At 39.5% G+C, this 15,785-nt stretch overlaps 1 protein-coding gene across 10 annotated transcripts in view; it reads left to right on the top strand.

Moving 5' to 3' along the window:
• The window catches only part of Septin11 (septin 11), a 97,446-nt gene that overhangs the window by 49,712 nt on the left and 31,949 nt on the right, over window positions 1–15,785 (top strand). For all 10 annotated transcript variants that reach the window (XM_026403157.2, XM_026403153.2, XM_026403152.2 and 7 more), the window contains exon 3: window positions 8,486–8,681. In XM_026403157.2, the coding sequence (XP_026258942.1) occupies window positions 8,486–8,681 (196 nt within the window). The remainder of the gene's footprint in view (window positions 1–8,485; window positions 8,682–15,785) is intronic.

Raw genomic sequence — 15,785 nt, 5'->3', positions numbered from 1 at the left:
CGGATGACATGCATCTGCAGTATATTTTATTCAGATCCCTTAAATGTTACATGTTAGCCCAGGCCTCCAGCCTTAGTGTATTTTCTTTCTCTTCTAGCCATAAACTCGATGGAGTGACTGAAGTTCTGGGGATTGAACCCAGGACTTCACCCATGTGAGGCAAGTGCTTTGCCACTGAGCTACATCTCCACTCTACTATTATTTTTAATTTTGAGGCAGGGTCTCACTAAGTTACCCAGGGTGGCTTTGAACTTGCAACCAGCTTTTAAATTAAGAAAAGGAAGGTAGAAAACAAGGAGAAAAAAGAAGAAAACCAAAATATAAATATAAATCTTCTAAAATATAAATATAAATCTTCTAAAATATAAATATAAATCTTCTACTGGTCACCGTCCTGTGACCAGGCTAAATAGCAGGGGGAGGCTTGGGCTGCATTGTTTTCTTGCCTTATTTCTCTTTGCATCTAGATAGCACTTGAGACAGATCAAAGCCCTTCTGTATGTGGCCAAGTGGAGCATTCTTCCTTTCAATTTGACTTACTTCTGTTGTCCAAGTAAAATGAAGTGCATTTAGAAAAGGTGTGCATTCAATGTGAGAAGCACCACTGACTGACTTGTTAGTAGTGGCATTTGGGGGAGCAGATGTTTTTCTTTTTCAAAAGCTTCTTGAGGAATTCATAGCCTGTGGCCTCTGCATTGGGCATTATGAAAGCCCGTAACATAGAAAGCCGTAGTTGCCCGGTGCGCTGGGCCAGCTTGCTGTCTGGCATTATGTCTTAAGCACTGGATAAGGAAATGACTGGAGAGAAATGGCCGAAGCAGCCAACTCTCATGCTTTGCTCCTTTCCCTGCATGAAAGCCTTTTAAAATTCAGCAGGGGATCTCCTGCACAGCAGCTAGTTCTACAGAGTGGCATAAATAAGTTGTCTTTTGGTACATGCTCACTGCAGAGCAGGGCAATTCTTCATTAGCATAGCAATTTGTTGGCAATTTGTTGGTTTTCTGTAGAAAATTATGCTAAATTGTCATCTTGGGGCAATTACTGTTCTGGCTTTCAAACCTCCCCGGCCCTGTCTCTAAAATCCACTTCAAGAACATATCTGAAAGCTGTGTCCTGACTCCTGCATAGTAGTGGAAATCCTGCCAGTGGAACTGGACTAGTTGGAAGGGTCAGGTCTAACCAGCTGTGTGGTGTGAGTGGTGCAGTGGCCAGCCTCTTGTGTTAAACAGCACAGTTCTGATGCAGGTTGGAATTCCTCACAGGCCACACCAGTGCTGCCCTGTTAGACTTGTAAGCACCTGCTATCCTGACTTCCCTGGGTGGGTGAGAATATCTGGGATTCTTAGATTGTATTATGTTTCCACCCTTAAATATGGTTAAGATTAGTTTTTTTTCCAAACTTAATGATTTGATATATATTTAAAGTTTGAAAGTTATAAACTTTCCCCCTTTGACTTCCCACTCCCATTTCCATTCCATAGTGATAGCATGTGGGATCCTCCAGGAGCTTTCTACATCTTTCTGTGGTAAGAAATCATTTCTGGTGGCAGTTAACACCACCACAGTATTATCTTCCACTTGTGTAGGTGGAAGTCTATATGGGTCTGCAGGGCAGTGTCTTTTTAGGGAACCCTCCAGGGCAGGACGCGTGCTGCCTGCAGTCCTTGGCTCTTGGACGCTTTACTCTTTCTCTAACGTCAGCAGTGTGGCATCTCTCTAACGTTCTTGTATTTTCCATAGAGAATCACAGAGATCCAATTTAAATGCAGTTGAGACTCCCCCTAGTCCCCAACATACACTAAAAAGGTAATATGTTGAATCTTGGAACTAAGTACAGCTGGCTTCAGGGTCAGAGTGTGTCCTCAGGGCTGTATTTCTGGTTTGAGATCATGCTTGCTTCTGCTGGGCCTCACGTTTGGGCCTTTTCCTCCAGCAACAGTCTGGCCTCCAGCAGTTACCAGCTTCGCAACCCCAAGCAAAAGAACAAGCCATTCTTGACAGGTCTTGCTGAATGCCACAGGATTTCTCTGACTAACCAGGACTGGGTCACATACCTAGGCTGACTGGGAGGTGGGGTCAGTCCACTTCAAAACAAGGGACTCAAGACATTGTGAGAAAGGAGATTGGGCATGGATAGACACCTACTAAGCAGATAAAAACAGCTCCCTCACAATTACCTAGGTGTGTTTTGTTTTGCTTTTACACAAATGAGATCATGCTGTTTATATTCTTTTTTCCACTCCACAATAAGTCCTGGATATCTTTCCATGTCAGTATATTTAACTCTCCTATTTCCAAAGCCCTTTGGAGTCGGCTGTGTTTTGGATTTGGTTTGAATGTAGTCCTCAAGAGTTGATGTGTTAGGAACTTTGTTCTCAGCATGATGATATTGAGGGTTGTGAGACCTATAAGAGTTGAGGGGTAGTAGGAGGTCCTTAGATCATTGGGGGAACTGCTCTGAGTTCTCATGGGCCCTTTGAATCAGTTCTTTCAAGAAGGTTATTACAAAAGAACAAGTCTGGCCGTTCCCGAGCCTCTTTGGTTTCCTGTCTGGCCATGTGATCTCTTCTGTCATGTGCGTGTCCCCACCATTGTTGTGCTATCAGCAATGAGGTCCTCACCAGAGTTGAGTTGTTGCTGGCACCAGGCCCCGCAACCTACAGAACTGTGGACTAAATAAACCTCTTTTCTAGTAAAGTTCTCTAGCCTCAGGCATTTCATTATAGTAACAGAAAATAGATCAATACAGAACCCTTTGGTTAAAGCTGCCATTAGGTCTTTGGGGGATATGGTGTCAGCATTAAATTATCAATGTATTCTCAGGATAGAATGCCTCAAAACCCTTTACCACAAATATTTTAAAGAAAAATGCCTACATAAGAAATAATTCCCATTGTCAGTCAATGATTTTTATAGTTAGAATCTATAAAGAAATGTTCTAGACAATCAAAACATTTGGACAGCCACAAACAGGATTAGGTGTCATATTTAACTTAAGACTATCCATAGTCATTTCTTTCCAACTTGTCCTCCTACTATTTTTTTCTATACATTATAACCATGTGATATTTACTTTCATGTGATAAATATGGAAGGGGATTGAGGATACAAAAGTTCTATTAAAGAAATTTTTTTATCAAAAAGGCTGTAGAGTCATAATTTCATTTTGTAACAAGAGCTTATAGGTAGAAAGCAGAGGAAAAAACCAGGACAGAAACTGATCCTGGTATGAATTTACTCTAGTTTTAGAAATCCTGAATTAAGTTTCCACTGTTAGAACCCATCTCTGTTGACTCTTGGGAATAAATGCAATAGAGCGAGAAAAGTTTTCACTTACCTAGGAAGAGAATTCTGATGCTAATCAGATAACAAAATACCCTGGAGTTAATGGTTCCCCCACTCCCTATTTTGCTTATAACATGTTAAACTACTCCCTAAACTACACTTTAGTTTAAATAAAGCCTTTATGTTTTATCCGGGCTATATTTCTCCAAAGAATCTAAATTAAATTCTAGTATTCAGCCTCTCTTCAACATTTTAATGTATGTGTCTTTCTCATTCATTTTCCAAAATGATAATGCTCTGAGAAGACTCATCTGCATTGATCCAGCTGTGTGTCAGTTCTTGGTGAACACAGAAAGATGAATAAGATATTGTGATATTTCTGCTTTTGAAGAGGAACAAATTCAATAGAAGAGTTAAAGAAAATTAGTAGTACATTTAGAAACTAGATTAGTTTTTCTAAATTCAAGCTTAATTGTTTTGAGGAGATGAGAGAAGAGGAATAGAAAACAGACACGTTTAAGGTTGTTTTAATTAAGGCCAAAAGTGTCAACATGAACGGTGAGGCTTAATAATCAAATCTTAAAAATTGCGATTCCATCTTTTTCCAGGAAAAGTTATGCATTGCTTATAAGGTAAAATGAATGAAGATGAAATTGACTCCAGAAAGTAAGGTGAAGCCAAAGACAGAGTCAGAGCTCAAATTTCCTGATAGCAATTAATTTGTGAGGGAATACATTTGTCTCTCAACTTAGTGGTCATAGCACAGAGAGAATTCATTCATTCATTTATTCAGAAGAGAATTCTGATGCTAATCAGATAACAAAATACCCTGGAGTTAATGGTTCCCCACTCCCTATTTTGGTTACAACATGTTAAACTACTCCCTACTACACTACACTTTAGTTTAATAAATCCTTTATTTATTGAGCACATATTAAATGCCAAATAGCAGTTAATAGTTTAACACATGACAGATTTATAGTGTCCACAATATAAAAACAGAGATAATTTCTCTGGAAAAATATACCTAGAGGGGCTGGGAATGTGGCTCAGAGGTAGAGTACTTGCCTAGCATGTATGAGGCCCTGGGTTCAATCCCTAGCACCAACAAAACAAACAAACGAACAAAGATATAGTTTGGAAATTTCTCTCATGGATTTTCAGAAATGAGATGGGGTAAATATGCTGTTTAGATTTGGGGGTATCCTCTAAATCAGTGCAATTGATTGATGATGTGACACGTCATAGGCTGTTCCTGCAAGTTCCCCATGCAGGCTGGTGGTGTTGTGCTCGGGCAGGTTTCATTGAAGATGAAGGCGTGAGGAGTAACAACACAGCTTATAGGCTTACAGCTCTCTGGTAACCCAGCTCCATCCAAGAATAAAATCTAGACTGAGTCTTATACAGAAGGCAGGCAGACTTGCAAGCCTGATTACTTTCCTGAGTAGCCAGGCTTGGCAGTTAGAGCGAAGGAGGCTAAATCATACATCAACTCTTTGATCAATTGGCAGTTACCTTTTAATTAAATCAATAATACGATCTTTCCGATGTTTTTTTTTTCATATCCACCTTGGAGCTGATAGGTGAGATAGGCCCGAGAGTAGAGTGGAGGAGGGGGGATGCTTTCCCCTGGGATGTGGGCGGCATGTCCGCCAGCACTAGGGCGGCAGCGAAAACAGAAACCACAGATAACACTTCACGAGTGACTCTCTAATTACTCCCGTGACCAAGTGTTTAGGCAGATGAATTGACAACAGAATAAACAACAAACCAAAAAAATCTACCAAAGTGGCAAATCTCAGAATAAATTATCACCATGATTTCATTTTTATCTTCAGTTAATTTTAATAAATGCCTTGGGTGTGACTGGTACTCTTCTAGGGAGTCTTCTGCAAAGTCTATGTGAGTCATTGATTTTCTGAACATATTGTTATGGTTGTTTGGTTTGGACTGGAACCTCTACCTCATAGGCTCTGAGTTACTCAATTAGAAAGACACTTTTTTGTTGCTCTTGTGGGTCCTCAAAAGTATAGACAAGGCCCTTCCTTCAAAGTTCAGAGAGGAGTCTCAAAAGCCAAAGCATTGAAGACTCCGCTAATTCCTTTTATTCCAGAACTGTCATTTCCTACTGAGCTGCCTTGGTGAATCACACCGCTGCTAGCATTGCTGTGCCTAATTATGGCTCTCAAAAGCACAGAGCATAGAAATGGAAAGCAAAACACTCTGAAATTTAGAGGAACAGTGGTTTTTTTCAACCCGTTGATTAACCCTGTGCTCTAAGTAAGGCCTGGAATGCTAATTGTTCATGATTTCCACCTTAATGTAAATGATCATTAAGATTACCATGCCTTAAAAAAAAAAAAAGTTATGGTGCTGTGGATTCATGTGTGCTAAGTAATTCTCAACCTAGTAAAGGAGATGGTAATTTCATTCCTATCTAAGGAGTCTAGAATTCTTGCCATGTAAATTGAAGTCTTTATTGCTGTCCTTAGGGAAACAGATGAAAGTTAAGTAGGTCACTTTCTACTGACAGAACCTTTGACATTTTGGAGAGATTTTTATAAAGGTGTTCTGATGGTGTCCTATGTCCATGACCTGAAAATAGGTAAATCCTATAAAGAAGTTGGCTGTCCTGGAGAGTGTTACATGCACAACGTGTGCTTACACTGACTCAAGTACTATTCGTATTGAGTTACCTGCCAGATTCTAAGCGTTTTAAGAGTGGGAACTGTGTTTTATTTCTTATCCATTACACAGTAACTTTGATTTGCTTAAAGTTGATTTGTTAAACCATGAATTGTGATTATAAGCTCGTTAAGCTCCATCACATTAGGGAGCAGAGGCTGGTTTATTACTTGTATTAATGAGGGTTTTTGTAAGAGTATTCAGGGAAGTAAGGAAGACAGAACATAACCAGACCTCAGAACAATCTGGAACGACATTAGGATATTACAGAACTTCGGGCAGTGTCATTATTTGTTTTTGTTCAAACCTTTATCCCCACACCTACACTTGTTACATAGCAAGTATTCAAGTATTAATTTAATAAATGGGTTTCTGATACTTTATTCTACTGTATTGATCTGTTCTCCTTCTCCTAGATTCCCAGCTAGTGGTGTATCTACAGTGCGGCTTCTGTTTAATAAAAGCCTTTGCTGTCTCATGGCTTCTGCTTATTTCCTTCTCTCTCTACCTCTTTCCTTTCTCATGCCTCTACGCTGTGTGCAGATTGTATGTCTCCCCTTCAAATAGAGACGTTTCGATTGGATGGGTGCAGTATGCCTAACAGTCAGGCTTGCGTGATTGTCTTCAGGTCAGGAGCCGAGCCCTGGCCCACTTATCTGTGGTCAACTCACAAGGTCACAGGGTATAAAGTCTGGTCTTGCTCATGAGAAGAATGTGGTCATGGTAGACATGTGGAATGTTATTCTCATAACAATAAAATAGAGTCTGTTATTCAGCTGTGTTCTAGACCAGATTCTAAGACATTAGCCCTGTTCATTGTTGTATTCCCAGAACTTAGCACAAATCTTGGCACTGGAAAAATATTGGCTAAACAGAAGCTGATGAAGGAGGAAATTCTGTGATCTTAGATAGATCAGGGACATAGTAGGAAAGGTTAAAGAGTAAGGGAAATGCACTTGAACAACTCTTATCATATAAACCAATCACAGTAAGTGGCAAGCCACAGAGGGACTCTAATCAAAGAAAGCATGCATCTAGGAAGACTCCATTTTACTTTAATTTTGGATTATGTTGGAAAGCAGTGAGTATAATACAGAACTTCTAATTAACAGGTTTTGTCCTTATTGTGGGAGTAGCCCTAAGGCTACAGATTCTGGAGCTTTTCTTTTTCCCATGGGATGTCAGCGTCCTAAAAGTCATTACTGCAATCCTTCAGATGAGGGAATGTTTCCAGGAATGTCATCAGCATAAAGATTTGTTGAAAGGGCTTCTAACCATTGGCATGTTTCAATTGACCTAGAAATTGGAGAAATTTTTTAGATAAGAAAAAATAAAAATAAAAAAAGAAACACCAAAAAAGGCATCTTTCTGGTTAGTGTTTCTTAGTTTCTACCTCTCTGTCTCCACATACTCAACCACCTTATCTTTGATTTAACAGCAGAATTAGAATTAAGAGAGACCATTGCTTGGTCCCATTTTGAAGATTGAGCTGAACTTCGTCATGGCTCCACATTTGGGTCCCACCATTGGATTGGTAGAGTTGTTCCAGGTGTCTGCCCCCCTGCTTTGTACATATGAGGGTCTTGATAAACATTTATGAATTGGAATTGTCAGTGTAAAATAATAAGGTTAATATTACCCCTAAAAGCGGATCACTTTTATGCATGATCTGTTGAAATGTATTAGTGAATTTCTAATTGGTATAGGATCTTAATGTTGATGGTAGTGGTATGGCTTAGCACAATTTAATTTCATTATCATTAAAGGTGACCAGGAAACAGGGAAGACTAACAAATGTTGGCCATCTTATCTCCAGCTGAACAGAGAAAGAAAAGTAAAAGAAATATATCTGGAAAATACCAGGCAGGCAGTTTTCTGTGTAACAGTAAAGTCAGGATGCTGTGCTGATTGAAGGTCAACGTCTGAACTGCACACACCTGGGTTAGAACCCCAGCTCTGACACTGTGCAATATAACTTCAGGCAAGATACTTCTCTAAGCCTTAGTGCTTCATCTGGAGGAAAGGAAACCATGGTACCTATTTCATAGGGGAATAGTAGGAACCTCTTGACATAGATTTTTGGCATAAAGTAATTATTATGGTCAGGAGAGTCTTTTGAAATAATTCTTTTCTACAACATGGAATTTTTGTTGTTGTTTAGTAACAAATTCAACAACATAGTTTTTCCCCCTTAAGTAATTCAGTTTTGTATACCAACATTTAGGAAAGATAAAGATATAGTTTGTATCCTTGTAATATGCAAACTGACCACACTCAAACTCACAGGTACTATTTTTCTACCCTGAGAAGAAGAATGTCTTTAAGTCCAAGCTCTTTTCTGCTGAATAGTCTGAAATTCAGTGAGGCATTTCTAGGTAGGACATTCCTCAGGACATACATAGAAAAAACTCTCTTCACAGCAGGATTTCTGGTAACATGACTCTTTTTTAACTTTGCCAGCATGATTAATCGAACTGATAGACGTATTCTCTGATGTTTTTCTTTGTGGTTATAGGTGAGACAGGCATTGGCAAATCCACATTAATGGATACTTTATTCAACACCAAATTTGAAAGTGACCCAGCTACACACAACGAACCAGGTGTCCGGTTAAAAGCCAGAAGTTATGAGCTTCAGGAAAGCAATGTACGGCTGAAGCTAACCATTGTTGACACCGTGGGATTTGGAGACCAGATAAATAAAGATGACAGGTGCGTCTTGGGATTTTGTGGGGGATGTAACTGGATGTGGAAGATAGTAGATTCCATTCCAGGTAACTTCAAAGGTGAATTATTTTGGGTGTTCTCTTAGTTGTGGGGCTCCATCCTCTGACACCTGAAAGATAGGACATTCTTGTCCTCAGAGAAATTTTCTGAGAATATTCTTCCTTGAGGTCAGAACCAGACAACAAATTGATTCTAGGTGGTCTAAGCAGAAAGAGAAGCCTGTTAGAGGAGTAAGGTGGCTTATGTCATTTTTCCAGAAAAGTTTTTGCCAGGTTTTGGGTTTTCCTCATGCAGAAAAGCAATCTATATCCCAGGCACTGCATAGAGAGTGTTTGCAGAAAGCCTACCATCAGTCACCTTAAACTAGCTGGGACCCATGGCACTGGAGGGGAGGATCCTAGAACCTCTACTACATCTGTCCCAGATAACTAAGGGCCTTCACCCCTGCTTCTCCCCTAGTGACGCCTTCAGCTGTGTTGCTCACTTTCTGCTTCCAGATCTTGGGTGGCTGCATCCATTTGGCAGAGACGAAGCCACATCCAGAATACTAGCTGCAAGAGAGTCTAGAAAATGAGGTTTTCAGGGTTTTTTTAGATATGCAAAATAAGAAAATATTAAAAAGTAGGAGGTTTGAAATAAATATCTGCTATGCTCTTCTAGTCCCTGAGGCAGAATGAGATATTTGACTTAATCTGCAAATTTTTACTGATTTGGATGAAAACTGAGAGTCATTGTGATTCTGCATAAGAAACCACAGCCCAGGATTTAGGAGACTGTATCGTGGTGGGTTTTTGACTGGTGACAAGCCATGGACCTTAGGAATGTATCTAGCTTTGAGGGATTACCCTAGGTGTTTGCCACTCTGACACTTCATACAGTCCTCTTCTCACATGGAGGCCTGAGGAAGGACATTGTGAAAGGTTAGGTCTTGATGAGGAATATTGTTATATTAAGGTTGTAATTCTGTACTTTGATGGCTTTTGTGATATTACCTCTAAAAGTGATATTACTCCTAAAACTCCATAGTGAAGAAAGCACTGTTATGCATGATCTGTTGAAATGTATTAGTGAATTTCTGATTGGTATAGGATCTTAATGTTGATGATAGTGGTATGGCTTGAGGCTCTTCTGGAGAGGGAAGCCGCTCTGTTAGGCAGAGCTTTGCAGTCAGAATTGCCAAATGGAGTCTGAAGAGCAGTTGGGGTTTTGGTGAAGACTAATGAGGATTCCAGTCAATTGAATAAAATTTCCCCTCCTAAGCAGAGATAATTGAGTAATTGATGCTACAGAATTCTGTGCATCTGTGGAAAAAACACTTGTTGAACCTACTTAAGAAATTAGATATATATTTAATACATACATATTTTTTATTTTTGGTACCAGGGATTAAACCTAGGAGCCCTTAATCACTGAATCACATCCCCAACCCTTTTTTACTTGGGAACAGGGTCTCCCTAAGTTTCTTAGGGCTATGCTAAGTTGCTAAGGCTGACTTTGAACTTGTGAACCTTCTGCCTCATCCTCCCAAGTCTCTGAGATTATAAGCATATGCTATTATGCCTGGTTAAGAAATAAAAATATTTTAGGGGCTGAAGCTGTAGCTCAGTTGTAGAGTGCTTGCCTAGCATGTGTGAGTCATTGGGTTTGATCCTCAGCACCACATATAAATAAATAAAATAAAGGTATTGTGTCCATCTACAACTAGAGATATTTTTTAAAAAAATAAATAAAAAAGAAAGAAAGAAAGAAAATTATTTTTAAAGCATTTTGGTTCAGTAGTTTGTGTATAGATGGAGGCTCCTAGCTGCCAGTCAAGCTTTATGTATCAGTCATTAAAACTGGTATGGTTCTTCACATAAGCTTGAAGATATAATTAGAAAATAATATATAGTGAGTTTTTATTTTATAAAATACATATAGCCCATTTACAAGGACATATAAGTTTGGGTTTTCACTGTGAGCTGCTGTTTGCGCTTGCTTAAGGGAAGCTGTTACTTCTTAACCTTCCAATGCACAACCCACATGTTAATTCAGATCTAGCTCACTGTCCTTCCCAACACCAGTCCTGTTCTTTAGTCTCAACTTCAGATAGCTTGACTGTTTGAAAATGTAAATTCATTCTCAAAAGAGATTTAAGAAACTATCCAGCCCAAAGATATTTCTAGAATGAGACTTCCAGAGACATTTTTGGGCAGTGACATTATGAGAATGTCTCACCCCTTAAAGACACCAGTGTGTAAAAGTAAGTTGTATATTTGTTTAAGGCTTCATTAATATCAGAGTTTTCGTCTTTTTAACTTTTCCTCAAAATTGTGTTTCCTCAAAACACAATAAACATGTGTTTTGTAAAGAGGAACTTGAATTATTTTTGTGTAAAAATGTGTATTGTCTAGATATATTTTAACAATTCCTGATTTAAGTAGAAGCAGAGCATCTCAATAATCAGAGAGAAACATTTAATTCATTCTTGGAGCACCGAGCTCTTTATCTATAGAGCACTTGAAATGCTCTCCAATAGACCTTGTCCTGTGTCTATTGTTAGATAGGAAGATTTTATTTTGCATCTGGTCAGAATGGACTCTCCGTACATTGTGTTGGGGCAGGGACAGCTAAGCTCTGACTCTGCAGCTGAGCAGTTGCTCCTCGCTTGAGACCTCAATGCCAAGTCATGAAGAAGAGGTTCCTGCCTGAAGGCTGGTTTTAATGCCCAGTGAAATAAATGAAGAGAAAACCCTGGCATCAAGGAAGAAAGAGAGAGAGAGAGAGAGAGAGAGAGAGAGAAAACGAACACAGTGCACAGTGCTTTGTGGGAGCTGGGGAGAATGCCAGGGGCTTCTGGTCATTGTATGGTCACAGAGCACACCAGAGCCAGGCCTGTTCCTTAGCTCTCAGGCTGGACAGATTCTCCCTGGGGTTAGGGAACATCATGCTTTTATATTGGACTTTTTCAGGATTCCCACTTGAGTAAGAATCATTCTCCACCCAGCATCTTGCTACCAAGATTCCATGTGCTTTTTCAGCTTAAGAGTCACTGCCTCAGTGCCTCCCCCGAATGAGGACCTCCCCTCTGGCTGGTGGTTATCACTCACCAGTCCTGAACAGCAAATAGTTGAAGTTAGTGCAACATGGAGCCTCATATTTGCAGCTGGAGTCCTCTTTAAGAACTGATCTGACTCATTTGGGTCAAATAATAGTTACCAAGGAGATTTAGAAGAGAGGAAGTGTGATATTAACCTAACCTAGATACCAAATATTTTTTTTCCCTCTGAAATTTCTTGACAGCTGTTGCATAACTTCTTTGAATGGCATTTGAAATTCCCCATTCCCTTGTGCCTCAGAAGGCATTGTTGACACTGTTGACTATAAACCCAAATCACTTGTTTAAAAATAGTTATTCGGACAAGCTCTGCTTGGAAGAAAATTGGAAGTAGAATATGCATTTTTGCATCTGTATGTAACCACATGGGAAAGGATGTGTACCTTCTGTAACCCATGATTATTTTTACCTACTTCAGGGATTAGGCAAGGTTTATTTTTTTTGCCATAGATGCAAGACTTTAAGAATGTCCCAGTTTGTTTACATAGGCTTGGGACATGTAGCATTCCTGCATCATTATCTCCTTTGACCAGGCTAGCTAGAAGGAGGCAGGAAGAGAGATCTGGTAAGGTTTCCTGTTATGTTTAACTCCTTGTTGTTTAAGGGTTTCCTTGCTTTGACTGTCTGTATTCTTCGGTGAAAAAGGAAGGGGTCTGGAGACGAAAGAAAACTATATTTTGCTGTCCAACTGGAAATAGAATAGTTAGTTTGTCCCACATTTGAGAGATGGGAGGTGGACTTTCCATAGGGTATCACAAATTGTGATAATAGTCCTGAAAAGCCTGAATAACCAAAACCCGTTGAGATGTTTATTAGAGTTATAAAATAGAAGTGATATGGGCTGCTTAGCTGTTAAATTCTAAGTTTTTAATGTTTTCTGGTAGAGGTAGTGCAGGGGTAAGAAAAGTTGTTTTGGGCTAACAGCAAGATAAGAGAAAAACTTGGTAAGTTTGCCATTGTGTTAGAATGATCAGTGGGTAGGTTGGATGGATAGAAAAGTATATTAAATAACTTCTTCCATTACTTTTAGGGTCACCCTTTGTGATTTTATTGCTTTTTTTTTCCCCTTAATGTCTGGAAGCATATGAAGAAAATGAGTAGTGGGTTACAAGGAGTACACTCATGTCGTAAAAGGGGATTATGTAAAAATGCACACTAGTTTGATTTGATCTCCTCCGTCTCCTCAGCTCGGTATGGTTAGAATCAAGAAGTTTGAATTGGCCACACAGAATATAAGTAGGTGTCCTTTCTGTGTGAATGGAAGATAGAAAAAGGCCAGCTGGGATTAAGCTTCTTGGTCTTTCTGACCATGAATGCAGATAGAAAAAAGAAAGGAAGTGATTGAAGGAAGGGGCAGAAAATTTGTATTATGACAAGGAGTACAAATCACTTGGCGGGCTTATTTCTTGTCAAGAGGAAACTTTTGTAAACATAATTAAATAGTTGACGTAGGGAATAGTGGTTTTGGTAAATAGTGGTTATTTGTTTATGATACAGAAGGTAAAACAGAAGGGATTTCATGCTTGACTAGGCACGTGAGATAAGAGAGGTCTCCAGGTTGAATCCCAGGTCTCTGATGGGACAGTGGTGTGGATGCTCTTGTCATTCACCACCTTGAGGGTTGGGGGTGCAGGATTGAACAGTTTGGTTTGAAGAGCTGTTGGAAGTATCTGATAAACAATTGGGTAAGTGATCTGAAGCTCACTGAGGTAGACATTTGTGACTTGTCATTAGATAAATGCAAAGTGAGACACAGGAAAAAGCATGATTTTTCAGGAAGATCACAGAGAGTGGAGGGAGGGAGATTGAAAGACTAGCAGGAGTGGTTAATGGGGGCAGGCAAGGGAAACCTAAGATGTGAGAGATCAAAAGATGACTTGAATCCAGGTCAGAAAGCATCCTTCACTGAGGAAGATATAATCATTTTATAACAATAAACAAAGATACACCAAATAAAGGAGACTGTTTTTTTAAAGCACCCCCGCCACAAAAGAATAAAATAAAATTTAAAAAAAATTCAGTGTTATTATGCCTTCCAGGGTCTTTTGAGGATAAAAATCAAAACCAGAAGTAAGAAAGCGGAAATGCACTTAGGCTAGTATTGAGAGGAGACAAGGACAGTTTAAATTCAGAAACTAGGGAGGCAAGAAGAATAAATGTGGTGAGCTGTTTTTTTTCTCCCTTTGGGCTAAGAGGGTGCTGGGGAGAACCCTCATCTATCTCTAAACACTGCTCCAGTGTCAGGAAACGAAAGCACCAGCCTGCAGACATGGGTGGACCTCCTTTGAATGGCCTGGTCCACTTCCCCAGAGGTATGAGCTCAGTAGCAGAACAGTCACCAGGGAACTGGGTGGGTACAAATTTCCTGGTTTGGTTTTTTTGTTTTAATTCAGGACATTTTAATTTATTGTACTTTTATGTGCTGGTCCTTTATATTAGCTCATTTATTTTTCAGAATAGCTCTCTGGTAAAGGTACTGTTTTGTCCCTGATTTATCTCTGAGGAGAGTGAGGCAAGGGGAGGTTTAGTGGCCTGCTAATGGCCACACAGCTAGGGACTATGAAGACAGATTTTGGGCTTAGGGAGTCTGACTTGAATCCATCTTTCTAGCCACCATCCTATATAACTATCCCATAATAATAATTATGATTATTGCTATGTAGTACGAGCCTGCATTTTAAAATTGAAAAATAGGGAATAATCTAATTACTCACTTATCCTTTCTATTAGAATTTCACTTTTTATGACTCAGGGCTTTTAAGTTACAGTTACATATTTTACCTTTTTTTTTTTAAATATCTAAAGACTCTAAGTGCTTAAATTGAACCACTGTATTATGATAAAATCACCAAAGAAAAATATCACCACAAGGTATTTATTGACTGCTTTTAGTCTTGATCATAAATGCATTATTATTTACTTCAGGGGATTTTTTTTTTTCCTTTAGAATGTCTGCTGTCATGTTTATTATGAAATATTTGTAGTGCCTATTCAAGGTTTCAGTTTAATTTATGGATCTGGGATCTGTGTGTTGAAAGGTTTTTATTTAAATCATTACCCAGAAAGGCACTAAGTTTGGGGTGGATTAACCCTTTGTCTTCCTAATAGATCTGTCTCTGCTGCTAAAATGAACTTCTGAGCTGCTCCCCTTTGGAGACTGAAAGAGTTCATGGGTTTCCCATGGTGACCTAACATAAGACTTACTCCCTGCAGAAGATGGGATTTATTGATGATGTAGACCCAAAATGCTTTTAACAGTGTGTTGATGGTCAGTTAATAGAGTCATACACAATTATCCAAAACAGAGTTGAACTATGTTTTGGTGAAGAGAAGAGAGAGTTACAAAGTTTACCAATAAATCTTGAAGATGTTGGTAACATAAGCTCTTCAATTTCTAGATGGAGTTGGGGAGTGTGTATAGGGTTTAAGGGAGCACAGACAGGCACCTCATCTTGTCTCTGGAGGAATGGCTGGAGGAAAGGCCCCCATGGGTGATGATGCCATATCCCAAAGTCATAAACCAGTTTCATTTTGTGCACCAGGGCCAATCACTTGTTAAAGTCTTTCAGAAACACTTTTTTGAGATGGATTTCAAAGCTAGTTTTGGCCCAGCAGGAAAGAATGCTAAATCCTCTTATTAATATCTTCTCTGGGCACCTGGGGGGTGGGCAAAGGGCAGGGAACAGGTAGCATGTTCCATGTATGTATAGTCTCTGTTTTAAAGAATGAGTGTTAGCCCAGAGAATATTAGAAAGAAGACTGTTAGAGCTACAGGGGCCAGCATGACAGAGGGCCAGAGGCAAATGAAGATGTACTGTACAAGGGCCACTACAGGTCGTCGCTGTGTATTGCCAGGGAAGGAGTGGGGGAGAGATGGATGATTCTGGAGAGTTTTTCAGGGGCCAAGTGACAGAAGACCTTGGATACCAAGGTAAGGAACTTGGACTCCAGCTTTTAGGAGGAAGCCACTGATGATGTTTCTGTGAAAGAGG

This window comes from Urocitellus parryii, chromosome 10, assembly GCF_045843805.1.
Source record: "Urocitellus parryii isolate mUroPar1 chromosome 10, mUroPar1.hap1, whole genome shotgun sequence".
Lineage (NCBI taxonomy): Eukaryota > Metazoa > Chordata > Mammalia > Rodentia > Sciuridae > Urocitellus > Urocitellus parryii.
Note: the sequence above shows the minus strand (reverse complement) of the source record. Positions and strands in the feature narration are given on the sequence as shown.